Genomic DNA, 12,965 nt, shown 5'->3' with positions numbered 1-12,965 from the left:
CGTGTAAGATCAGAATAAACCGAGAGTTTTTAAAATCGAGAACCTCCGGAATTTCGTGAAGATACGAAGAAGTCGATAGATGGGAGAAGGTCGTACTGATAACAAACGCATCGATTGATACTTCGTACGATCTCGCGAAGAGGAATCGTGTACCGCCAAAGATCGAACCTTCACTGTGCAAACGTTTCTCACTGCTACGGCCACACCACCAACAAACTCCTGAAACCGCGAACTTCTATGCGGCCTCGCGAGCCCTAACGGATCCATCACTGAGAGATCGTGGTGAACATCGTATTCGACGAGTCGGACGGTCCAGAAGTCGACGTGGAACACTGATTGTACCCTAACCAGCCGCAAAACCGTGACATCGTCGCCCCGTGGGGCACGCGTTGCTCTTCGTGTTCGATGTTTGAAAATCGTCGGAGGATCGACGGAGGCCCCCCGGGTTCGTTTTGCTCCTGGCGTGGGCCGCGCAGAGAGGAATCGGCGGACACGCACGGCCGACAGCCCGGCGATCGGCGGAGGAAGAAGGAAAAGCGAACGCAGGGAAGCCAGGCGAGCGGCGGGCGGGAGGAGGGCAGGAGGACGGAGCTAGCAGGCGGAATGGGGATCGAACAGAGACGAAACGAGACGAGTAAAAGAGGGGCCCCTGGCGTTGACGGGCGAAGAGGGTCGGGGCCCCCTGTGCAAGCGTATCCAGTCAGCGCTGGTGGGTAAATGGGTATATAAGCGGGCCCCGGACGATTCCATCTCGACACACGACCCAACCTTCATCCCGTACGCCAACGAACGGTTCCCATCGCAAACGAGCGTAATCGCACGCGCGCGTACAAAAAGAGAGGATCTCGTGCGTCTGTTCGACTCTCGTTTGTCCTGTCCGTTTACTTCCTAACCCCCCTCAACCGAGTTTTTTTCGAGTACGCTTGTTCGACGGTTCCGACGGTTTAATCGGTGACTGAGAGAGAGAGTATCGACGCTAGAAGCAACAGCAGGAAGAGAGGAACGCGTCAACGCAGCCGACGACCAGCGACCGCCACGATCAGATCTCGGTTGCAACCGGAGGAGAGAAAAAGACGTGAGTACCAACACTGATATTACGATTAACTATTTCCTTCGATCTAGTTCTGAAATGTTTATCGCGACTCTTTCGGAGTCGGCGTTTTTTCGTTTCGCAAGCCGAGGGACGCTCGCAATAACGCCGGTGTTGCGTCCCGACGAAACGGCCGTCTTCGAAATCGCGACGATTAAACGCTTCCCCTCCTCCTCTCCCCGGGGGAGAAAACGGCGCGCAAATGGGATAATCGTCGGAACATATAATTTGCGCGGATTTCACAAGCGACCCCGCGTTTGCGTAATTCTCGTCCTCCTTCCGCGACTCTTTTTCTCTCCCCCGTCGGTTCTCCGTCGTCGAGCGTTTCCTCACGGTTAATTAACCCGTCGCTAATCCGCTTAATCCGCGAGGCTGCGACACACGAGGCGCGAACCAACCGACCCGGGTCTCCTCCAATTTCTCAGGTACAGAAAGCAACTATCTTGTTCAATCTTCGCGAAATGAAAATTTTCCGCAATCGTTTCGGGGTTATTTTCGAGTCGATCGTAGAAAACAGCAAAATGGTCGAGCGCTGACGAGCATTTTATTCTAGTTTTCGGTAACAGTGAACCGTAGAATGCTGACGACGATCCCTGAAAAGTGATTAGACCGACGGGGCATTCCAGCGCGTTCGCGTCAACTGCGTCGCATTCTCCGTCCAATTGATTCAATATACGCAGATTAGATCGACAATCGCGCACTTCGAAAAGGATAGAGGACGACAATAGGTCTCGGTGCGCGCGTAACGTAGGCAGAGAGAAAGAGAGAAGGGCAGAAAGCATTGTGAAGCGGTGAACCACTTGATGGGCCGCGTCTTCTTTGTAAGCGTGGTACCACTATTACATCTCTGATGATCTTGATAAGGTAATGGGTGTCCATCATCTTTCACAGGCGCATCCTCCCCCCGTCGACCTCGTCGTGTTTGCGCTGCGGTTCGCGCGCGTTCTCGTGGGCATTGTTTTTCATACCGGCCACCGAAAACGATACCGTTAAACGGGAATAGCCTAAACCGTTCGAATTAGACGGTACGAGCGTCGACTGCGCGACCGGTTCGCTCGACGAGCACTTTGCAATTAACTCTATTGCGGCCCATTACGTCCGCTCGCAATACGATCGAGCCTGGACGCTCGTTATTAAAGCCGATCATGCGACTTGGTAATGCACACTCGTTCCTTAACCCCTTGAGGCATCGGGGTAATATATTGGACCATTAAATTCTAAAAACCGTATCTCGAATACGTGCTCCTTACCGGAAATATCACCGGATATGCCTATTTCGTGATGCAGCAAAAATGTTAGACTCAATATCGCGATATCATCCGTCTACGCTTGAACTATTTCCAATTGAATATTTTTTTGTTTTTAATTTGTATATTAACGACCATTTTAATTTTATTAGCGTTATTATCGTCCCCTTCACCGACTGCATTCGATCTTTATTTTTTAAATTGAGTGAAACTTTAAAGAAAAAATCCCCCATTGGATACAGCAATGATTCGTAAGATGAACATCACTTCGGGGTTGACAGGCGTTCCTCCAGTTAGGGGAGGGATAGGAATGTTCAACTTACGAATCACTACTGTATACCTATTTTCTCAAGAAAACTAAAGCGTTAATTCATGGACACTTGGAAACGCTGATCGGGATCAGAGACTACCCTAATCAAGTAACTCGTTCTTTGATCTACAGGCCTATCAGATGTGCCTTATCGGACAAATACAGTCGATATAGATACAAATAAATTTATTACTAATAAACTGGAGGTAAGTGGCCCAGGTTTCGATTCCCTCGGAGCCCCCGCGTATTTCAAGGATCAAACGACCCGAGAGGTAAACATCGTACTTTCTAAAGCTGTTCGGGCATGTCCCGTCGCAGTTCGAGCCGGCCAGGGGGTATAAATTTCCACAAAAACGATAGTCCAGACGCTGGTATGCTTTCATAATCGGTTCGCGATTCGATCATACCGCGACAAAGTCCCCCGAACGGTTTCTCGCAACCTCAAGTGCAACCGCAGCTAAGCTAAGAGTCGCGTTGCCAAACGCGCGTAGCCGCGGTAAAAACTGGATCGTTGCCTCCTGCCTCCCTCGATCACTCTCTGTCGGCCAGTTTTTCCGTCTTTATTCTCCGTTCTTGCAGTTTTCCCTCTCCGGGCGACGCGCTCTCCCTCTCGGCGCGCATTCCGCCTCGGTCGCGTTCTCCAGAAGGCGTGTCTTCTGGGACAACAGAAACACGTTTCGTCGCCTCCCGTTTGCGCAACTTTTCGGCAACCGATGTACGAATAAGGTCCGAAGACGCTCGCGATTCTCAGTATAATTCACTGCAACTAACCAACGTGAACCAATCTCGTAAAAACTGTCGTCTAGCGTCCTTGACTCGCTCAGGGTGGCAAGATCGAATCTCAAGGAATCTTCGTACCCGGCAAATCGTATCACTCGCTACTTTCCTAACTTCGATACGCGAAAAGACCCGGTACCGGTGTCAACGGCCTCTAATTATGGTATTAAAACGAATTAGTGGTACGTCATCCACCGTTAAAGCGTCGAGAGCTCCGAAACCGACTCGACCAGATCGTCGTAATTTCTCGTCGTATGATACCTCGTAGAACGTAGAACATAGAAACGAAAGTGAGTCGCCCAGGGGGGAAAAAGCTATTCAACGGTTTGTACCTAACAAGGGTATCTCTTAACAGATCTCTCGAAACTGACTTTGAATAGATCGCTATATTTGTTCCACCGACTATACCTACGCTCGAGAACGGTTTCCTCTCGGTATAAATTACTCGCTCGATTGGCCGCGACTCGCGCCTCCGAGCGGAAGGTCGTTCAACGGTAGCGCGAACTCGAAAGAATGCTATTGGAGTCGGTTTTTATCCCAGCTACGAGCTGGTCTGACTCGCGCGACCGGATTTCGTCAGCGTTCTGCGTTTCGCTCGCTAACGTCCGCGAGTAATGTACAACCGACGCGGTATCGTATGGTCGTCGATTGTCTCCGGTTTCACTAGCTGAGTTTCAACGATGCTTGCTGGCAACGGAGGCTTCGACGCGTGGCAGAATCGACGATACCGATTTACGCAGCAGAATCGATTTACGTCGAGCGAGCGCTAGCGCCATCGGAGACTGGGCAAAATTTCATTCGTGAAAACTATTGCTGTTCATTTGGATTTTTAGTCGATAACTTGATAACTGAGTTAAAATAAAATTTTAGTCGTCTCGTATGAAACAATACTTGGTACGGGTACCACTACTTTACTATGAATTTTAATATTCCTATTAAAGTGTAAATTTTTATCGTTGATAGTTCTTTCACGCGAATATCCTCGAGAGCGAAATTTTCCAGCAAGACGCAAGATTCCCTACTGGGCAGGTTGCACCACGCTCGATGTCCATCGAGGAGTTTCACACTCGAGAATCTAACGTTTTCACGATTAACGAGAAACGAGAGAACCTTAATTCTTGGGAACGAAACTCCACGATGAATATTGTTCCCGCGAAAGGCATTTTATGATCGACCTCGGGATGATTCGACTTTCGATCGGTCGCTGGTTCGTTGGAGGCAGAATCCTCTGGTCTCGATCGCAACGAACCGAACAATGTCCTCTCTCTTTCCGTTTGCACGCGTTCCGGAAGTCCCACCCACGTTTCCACTTTCTGTTCGCGGATCACGCAACGCAGTTTGCGCGTAATGTTCGCGCTTCCGTTCGTGGAATCTTATCCGAGTCGTGGATCAGCGTCAAAGTAATCGTTTTGATCGCGTGATTTTTCACCAGTTACAAAGGTGACAAGCTACAAAAATTGCGTAAATCGTGGCCCAATTTCGTTTCACGCGGATATCTCTCGACAGCCTCGTAAACAACGATTCGAATGATATTCGAGGATCTCTCGAGATACCCCCAACATCCGGCGACGAGTACGCGAGCGCGGGACGCGTGTCCGCTTAATTGATCGCTCGTCTTCCGCGCGAACACGCAACGAACAGAAGCGAGAGACGAGCGTTGAAGGAAGAAAGACGACGGGCGCGCGCAGAGAAGTCGCGCGAACGCGCGTGTAACGAGCGCGAGGGGCGCGCATCCTGTCATTAGTTCCATGACGCTCGCCTTATTCAATGCATTCGGTTCAATGTCACCTGTCCCTCTCCTTCCTGCCGGATCTTCTCAGCAGCCCCTTGTCTATCCCTCCCCCACCCATTCCCGTGTCTCTTTCTGGCGGGCAGCGTGGCGTTTTCGTCTCGCGACTCATTCATACGACCGTGTTCTCCATTCATGCCAAGTGAGTTCTCTTAACTGGAAGATTGCGAGGAACGTCCACTGGCTCGTTTCCTCTCCCTCTTTGTATCTTCGTCGAAACCTTTGCTCGACCCTTCGATTCCAATCCGCGTCCAATTCCACTTACGTGTGCCCGCTTACGAGTGACGACTCTTACAACGGATTCGAGTAACCCAATCGTTCTCGTTTGAGATGAAAATCGCTGTCTCTAGAATTTGTACTATACTTCTGCTTCCTGAAGATTCCCTCGGTTCCTCGATTTGAATCCGTGTACGTTTTCAAGTGACGATTCTTCCCAATTCGTCCAGTTGTTTACATTTGAGATGAAAATCATTGGCTTGCTATCGACGTTCCTTGTTCTACTTCCTGAAGATCCACTCGGTTTCTTGATTTTGTATAAGATGAATAGAATCGTGCATCTAGCCTAACGGTTTCGTTTGATCTTTTTGTCGCAGAAATCGAGATGAAGCTAATAGTGACAATGATGATGTGCCTGCTGGGGGCGTCGTTTGCCATGCCAGTGGCGGAGAACCAGGAATCACTTCAGGTGGTGCCTCTGGAGAAGGCGACGAGCTCCGTGAAGCTCGCCTCGGCCGATTTGGCGGACGTTCCGGCGCCCAGCCAGGAGCAAGCAGGGTCAGCGCCAGCATCGGCGGAGTCCAAACCGGGCGTGCCAGCTGAGAAGCCTAGCGTGAGGAGCGAGCCTCTTCCGGAGAACTTCCAACTGTCCGAGAAGCCCGAGGAGAAAAAGGAGGAGCTCCCGCAGGCGAAGCCCGAGGAGAAGAAGGAGGAGAATCCTCAGGAGAAACTGGCCGAGCAACAGCCGCAGGAGTCTCAGCCGGCGCCGGAGCAGAAGCCCGAACAGCCTCTGGACGCCAAGAAGGAGGAGGAGAGCCTGAAACCAGCAGCTTCAGAGTCCCACGAGACGGTGCAAGCTGCACCCCAGGAAGCTAAATCGGAACCTGCTGCGCTACCAGTCGAGGAACCCGTAAGTACAACGAGTCCCCAGGGGAGGCGAACTAGTATAGGTACCAACGAAACGTTCCTGGTGTTTCAGAAACCGGTGGCCATAGAAGGTAAGAGCTCCGAGCAGGTCGACTCCGGCGAGAAGAGCGCGGAGGCTAGCAAAGAGGAGCCCAAGGAAGAGAAGAAAGCCGAGGAAGCGAAGCCCAGCGTGAGGAAGGAGGACGAACCAGCCCCCGCCGCGTCGGAATCCTCGGAGGAGAAGGCTCAGCCAGCTGCCGAAGAGAAGAAGGCGGACAAGCCGCAAGAGGAAGAGAAGAAAGCCGAAGAGAAACCTGACCGCGTGACTCGTGACGCCGAGGAGGCAGCCCCAGCGGCCAAGAAGCAGCTCGACCAACCTGCTGAACAAACCGTCAGAGCCGCGGAGGCCGAGAAGAGCCAGCCGGAACAGCCCAAGCCAGCCGAGGAGATGAAACCTGCCCTGGCCAGCGAGAAGAACGAGCCCACCCTTGAACAGCCAGCCGTGAACCCCGAGGAGGCCGCCAAGCGCGAGGAGAAGCCCGAGCCGGCCGCCCTGCCCGTCAAGGAAGCCAAGAGCGCCGAGGGTGCCGCTCAGCCAGAGTCATCGTCGCCGCAGGCGAAACCCGCAGAGTCGAGCCCGGCCAAGCTGGACAACCCCGAGCCCCAGGCGAAGGCTGACCCCATCGAGGAGAAGAAAGAGGAGCCCATTAAGCTGGACGCCGCGGCGAAGGAGGCGAAGGAAGGTTCCGACGATTCATCGGAGGAGAAGCTCGCCAAGAAGAAGAAGGAGGCGAACAGCAGCGAGGAGTCAAAGAGCAGCGAAGAGTCAAAGAGCAGCGAGGACAAGTCATCCGAGGAGAAGGAGTCCAAACCCGCCGAGGCAAAGCCGGAGCTGCTGCCCAAGCCCCAGGAGCTAACGTATTTATTTAATCAGGGTTAGGTCCACCTACAACGACGGTCGCGCGCGAGACGAAGCGGGAAGACGAGCAACGGTAGCCAAAACAGCAGCAGCAAAACATCGACCAGACCGAGGGCTCGCGACGCAGAGACCGACCGCGTCGACCGCACCAGAGCACAGGGATGGGCGCGAGTTCTTCCCACGGATAGAGGCGCGATAGATTGAGAGAGAAAGAGAGTGAGAAAGAGAGAGAGAGAGAGAGAGAGAGAGACGACAGAGCGCGTGCACGTCAGGAAGTGTCAACAGCAGCAGGAGAGAAAGAGGATTTACGGAGTGAAAGCAATCGGTGTGAATGGGAGAGAGAGATTGTACGATCAATTGTGGCAGGGTCCCGATACTTCCCCGGCGCGCCACGAGTCCGACGAAAAAAACGTTCATCGATTCGGCGGGGCAGGATGACCGTGTGATGCCTGGTCAAGAGCGAACCGTCGGCGGAAGATCATGGAAACGACGACAGAATGTATATGCTCGTCAATGATTCCAGCATGGCCGCGCGTCGCACGAGTCATCCTCAACTTCGTCCCGGCGGACACTGGCGATTTGTCCGCGGGGACGGACGCGGCCCCTGATTAGAGTTATCCACATTCCAAATCCCCCACCCCCTCCGTCTCTTCCCTTTCTTTTTGTGTTTTTTTTTTTTTGTCAAAACCACACACGACCACAACCACAACCTCATCCCAATAAACTAGTGTGTAGCCTCGACTCTGTCTTTTTTTTTTAGAGATACGTGTCATTATTATTATTAATATTATTATTATTATTACGATTTAGTACCAGTACCGCTATTATTATTAATATTATTATTTGTATTATTGCTATCATCGTTATAATAATAATTATTATTATTACTGTCAAGCCAGCCGATGTTTAATCGTGTCACCAACATTCCCTACGCTTGTCTTGCAACTACCATTTTGTACTCGCAAGCATATCTCTCATTAGTCCTGTTCGGGTGTTCTTTGATCGACGATCCTCCATTTTCTACGAACTTCTTGGAAGAAGTTTAAACTCGTAAAAGTATATTTATATCCATCTCGTGCAGAAACTTCTTTACTCATAACACAGTATTCGAATACGTGATATTCGAATTCTATTTGCAACGCGATATCGCGATGGAATAAAAACTACGCTGATAAGCAGCATCCGACGATTCCGAACGAAGATAAACTCGCGTCGTATTCGATTATGGAGGAATAAATGTACAAGAATTGCGACGCGAGAAAATTGCAAACCGTCGATCTCGTCGAAGTTCTCTCGATTACGACGACAAACGAACAGTTGAAATGGAACTCGACATGATGTTGGCGTCGATTCCATACACATTCCAATTCACTAGATAGCATCAATTACGGCCGCCGTGACGAGCGTCGTGAATGTAATAGCAACATTACCTACCGTCGCGAAAACAATGACACTCTAGCGTTACAATACGCTAACAAATGAGTCAAGAAGTAGCGTTCGCGTGCAAAGACTAGCCAGTATAATCGACCAGTGCACAATTAAAATAACAAACGGATTCAAGTGATATCGGAAGAATATTTTATCCACAAACGCGGCTGATAAGGAATTTAAGAAACTATTTTTTATTAAGTTTCCGATCACGTTACGCAACAGACGGTTCATCGTTTCGTCCTTAAACCTCGTATTGAAGAAACTTATTTGACTTTTACCGTTCCAGAAAATTTTTTCGTCCTGCTCGCGAATGCCCCGCGAATGTGAAAGTTGTATATAAACTGCTCGATCTAAAAAAATAGCGAAGGAGTCGCATCATAAACCGAGGCATTTCAAACCTATAAAGTATTCGAACAGCTCCTCCTCGAGGATCGGTGGTCTTTGTCCCACGATTCGAGGAGGACGAATAACCGTGCCCGCGGTGAATGCACTTGCACAAGACTCGTAGATTCGCGTGATTGGTCGTCACGCCTAGCGAACAATCTTTCAGGCCGCACGACGACGACATTTCTCCGTGATGCATCGAAGTGCATCGATTCGTCAAAGGGCGAATGAAAAGCTGGCGCGCGCGCGTCGGGCACGGTTTGTAAACAGTGAGGATACGCGAGGTGAGTGGACCCGGCGAAATGTCAAGGCGCAACTGGATTTTGCAACAGAACGGGATACGTTGGTTTCTTCGATTCGAGTTCCCGCATAGTTTTACGCAAGATCGACCAACAAAATGCGCCGAGAGTTCGCGGGGAAATAATCGACACGCCGCGATCGAGGAACAGGCAGTCGATTTGACTCGAGATCTTACACGTAACTAGAACGGTTAAAAATACGATTCGACTTGGGGGGGAATTTTTTTTATTATGGATTAAAAATGTTTTTATTGAAATATATTTCAAAGTATTACCTTCGACGAACCATGTATCTCGTTGAGAGAATATTTACCAGGTACTTTATCTGTTTGTATTAATCCCCTGCGATCCAAATATTTTTGAGGAAATAAATTATTCGATGCTCTGAGAAGAAGTACCGTTTAAACAAGAAATATCAGAGAATTATCGACCTACTAAAATAATGCAGGCTCAATTAATGCTCGAAGCTCGCACGAACTGTATTTTAAATTTTAATTGAGATATCATTTACGAGCGTAGAGCATTAGAAACAGTTTGTACACGTAATATTTAAATAGTGCTTACGTGAAATATTAATACGTTTAATACGGATGTTCCCAGAACTTATGAGCACGCCATAAATGAGTACAAAGAGACGCGACAGTCAACTGCCTCCGTGGCGCAATCGGCTAGCGCGTTCGGCTGTTAACCGAAAGGTTGGTGGTTCGAGCCCACCCGGGGGCGGTTCTTTTTTGTACTTTAAAAAATTAACTTTTTATTTTTATCATTTAAAACTAAAAAGAAATTTCATAATATCTACAGTACTTTGATTTATTTAAATATTATTGAAATAAGAAAAGCGTGATAATTATGGAGATAATACGCTAAACTATTTGTGTAATATTATAAATAAATTTTTTAAATTTACAAACGGTTGCTTAAAAATGATACTAACGCTGCGTTAATGTTAAAAAATCTATTATATATGTTAAAAGTGTGCCAACTATATTGAATAATAACATATATATGAAATATAATTTTTTTATAATTATTCATTCGTGAGTGTAATCCATTTTGTGACATGAAATACAACAAAAAAAAAACGAAAAATTGAAAAAAAAAATATATGACCCCGACGTGATTTGAACACGCAACCTTCTGATCTGGAGTCAGACGCGCTACCGTTGCGCCACGGAGTCGGTTATCCCAAACTTACTTGAAATTGCTTAGAACCAACAAACATACATATCTCGAACTAGTAAAATACATATAACGTTCTAGTAATTATCGATTTAAATTAATTAAACTTAAATTTATATATCTTATTCAATACTTGATACTACGTGTATTTAGCAATTTTAGTTTCAAACGGTAATTTCAATCATTATATATCATAGTATTTAAAAAATAGTTATTACATACCTGATTTGTAAGCATAAAACAAGCTAGAACCCCCAATGACCACCAATCCACCTCCTGTCCATAGTATTGCCTCTTCAGTATTTCTGGCGCTGAAACAATATATATACAAGAATACATGTAATTACTACTGCTATTTAAGTAAGCAATACCTAAAGGATATTTTAATATTTACCCATGTACTCGGGTGTTCCGCAAAGTGTATTTGTCCTTTCCGTATGATTTAACCACTTTGCAAGACCAAAATCGATGATTACAGCATGACCCTCTTCATTCAGAAGAACGTTTGTTGCTTTTATATCTCTGTGTACTATGCCAGCATTGTGTAAAAAGTCTGAAATAACAGTAAAAAATTAGAAATTGTAAAATACACGCAACTACCAGTTAAAAACAAACCATACTTACCAATGGCTAAAGCAACTTCAGCTACGTATATTCTAACTACATTTTCTGGTAAACAGCCACACTGTTCTATTAGAGAAAATAACTCTCCACCGCCAACATAATCAGTTACTGAAATTAATAAGTATTATAAAATATATTCAATAATAACCACTAATAAAGTACAAACAGTGAGCTTACAAATATATAATGTTTTCCTTCCTTGCCACTTGTGACAGCAGTTTAATATAAATGGATGGTGTCCAACCAATTGTTGTATAGCAACCTAGTATTACATATTGATTTAAACTGGTATTATCTCCTAAATTAAGTGAACATTTACTTAATTTTGACAGCATACATACCTCCTGTTTGGCCTGAATTACTCCATTTTCTGCAACCACTTTAGCTTTGCTAATTACTTTTAAAGCAAATAACTGTCCATTTTCTTGTTTTCTGATCCTGTATACTTTTCCATATGCACCTTTGGCTATCACATTTAAAAGGGTATAAGAAGCTTGCAAAGGTACTTGTCTTATTTGAAATTCTGGAAGAAACATTGTTTGGGACCGCGATACTGGCCATGATGTTTTTGAAGTACCCAGTGGATCATACAATGTATCTTCGCTCCAACTAAAAATATTGGATTTGTTAGTGTATTTATGTCACACAAAATGTGTAGCACTCAAAAGACCAATAAAACTACCTTCTGTGAGAAGCACGAGACCATGATTTAGATTCCTTCTTTGTGGACTGCGTTGATCCAACACAACTTCCACCAATTATATCACTAAGACTATACTATTTGAAAAAAAAATTAAACCAACAGTTACTGAACCATATTAATTTATATACAGAAACATATTGTTTCTTTACTCGGTTAATAATATTATTTAAGCTATAGAGGTTATAACAATTTTGACTAATATATACCTGACTAGTATACTTCTGATTATTCTGATAATTATTTTTAGAAGTAGTATTACCCATTCGACCTAAAAAATTGTATAGTATTTTCAATATTGTAATACTCCAACTTCGTAATAGATAATAAATACATATTTATTTTGTCCACAATCTTTTATTTCATTCAAACATGTTTGAAAATGCGCAATAAATTCTCTCATGCGCATTAAAATTGTCATTTAATTATGTTACAGTGATTTAGAATCAGTACATAGACAATAAAATGATTTATTACAAAAATCAATTGCCAAATGTACACATATGTATCTAAGATCTACATAGTTCGTTCATATAACGGAATTACTATTGACTAATTCCAATAATCATGGACTCTTTAATGAGATTGCATACATGTACGCATTGATACTTTATTAATTACCCAATGACAGTTAAATACCATAAATGTGCATTAATAATTTTGAAATTTTGTAGACCGTCCAGCCGAACTGTCTTTAAACGATTAAGAAAAAACAAAGGAAACTCGAACACAAACGACACAGCAGTATTATATTATTTTGTCTGTGATAATGATGCATACTGTTACAGTAAATTGATTTTCGTATGTAATTGGAAAGAGGAACGGAAACAAATATCATCGAGTTCGGTATACGATTTGAATTATTACAAATCAAAATGATGCATGTATCATCACGTGACCTAACATTACACAGATGACGCACAAGGGTAGTCCTATCGTTTTATAAATTTTTCCCAATACAAAACTAACGTACCGACATAAAACAAATTTCAATAATTTAATCAATATTTCTAGTCGATTTGTCTTTCGTTAAGAGAAAACAATATACCACGGTGAAATTTTGTATGGACTGTGACAAAATCCATTGCATTAAA

General features: G+C 45.6%; 2 protein-coding genes and 2 non-coding genes across 5 annotated transcripts in view; 2 read left to right on the top strand and 2 right to left on the bottom strand.

Moving 5' to 3' along the window:
• LOC122398283 (serine/threonine-protein kinase S6KL) overlaps positions 1-12,137 on the bottom strand; it is a 54,486-nt gene extending 42,349 nt beyond the window's left edge. Inside the window, exons 1-7 of the mRNA XM_043397998.1 lie at positions 12,081-12,137; positions 11,854-11,948; positions 11,513-11,780; positions 11,349-11,433; positions 11,172-11,279; positions 10,942-11,100; positions 10,770-10,858 (exon numbers count right to left, since the gene is read on the bottom strand). Coding sequence (XP_043253933.1) covers positions 10,770-10,858; positions 10,942-11,100; positions 11,172-11,279; positions 11,349-11,433; positions 11,513-11,780; positions 11,854-11,948; positions 12,081-12,137 — 861 coding nt within the window. The remainder of the gene's footprint in view (positions 1-10,769; positions 10,859-10,941; positions 11,101-11,171; positions 11,280-11,348; positions 11,434-11,512; positions 11,781-11,853; positions 11,949-12,080) is intronic.
• LOC122398281 (enolase-phosphatase E1-like) lies at positions 745-7,611 on the top strand. Of its 2 annotated transcripts, XM_043397997.1 has the most exons (3): positions 745-1,075; positions 5,807-6,339; positions 6,409-7,611. In XM_043397997.1, the coding sequence occupies exons 2-3, from the start codon at positions 5,815-5,817 to the stop codon at positions 7,273-7,275; spliced, it is 1,392 nt and encodes a 463-aa protein (XP_043253932.1). In that variant the 5' UTR covers positions 745-1,075; positions 5,807-5,814; the 3' UTR covers positions 7,276-7,611. The 2 variants fall into 2 exon arrangements, with proteins under 2 accessions (XP_043253932.1, XP_043253931.1); XM_043397996.1 differs by having other exon boundaries at positions 5,807-7,611.
• Positions 10,018-10,091, top strand: Trnan-guu. The gene has a single exon. It is a non-coding gene; the product is annotated as a tRNA-Asn (tRNA).
• Trnaw-cca lies at positions 10,475-10,546 on the bottom strand. The gene has a single exon. It is a non-coding gene; the product is annotated as a tRNA-Trp (tRNA).
• Positions 12,138-12,965: the final 828 nt, after the last annotated feature.

Source organism: Colletes gigas, unplaced genomic scaffold (genome assembly GCF_013123115.1).
Source record: "Colletes gigas isolate AHSC1104 unplaced genomic scaffold, ASM1312311v1 Colletes_gigas_Sc00011, whole genome shotgun sequence".
Classification (NCBI taxonomy): Eukaryota; Metazoa; Arthropoda; class Insecta; order Hymenoptera; family Colletidae; genus Colletes; species Colletes gigas.
Note: the sequence above shows the minus strand (reverse complement) of the source record. Positions and strands in the feature narration are given on the sequence as shown.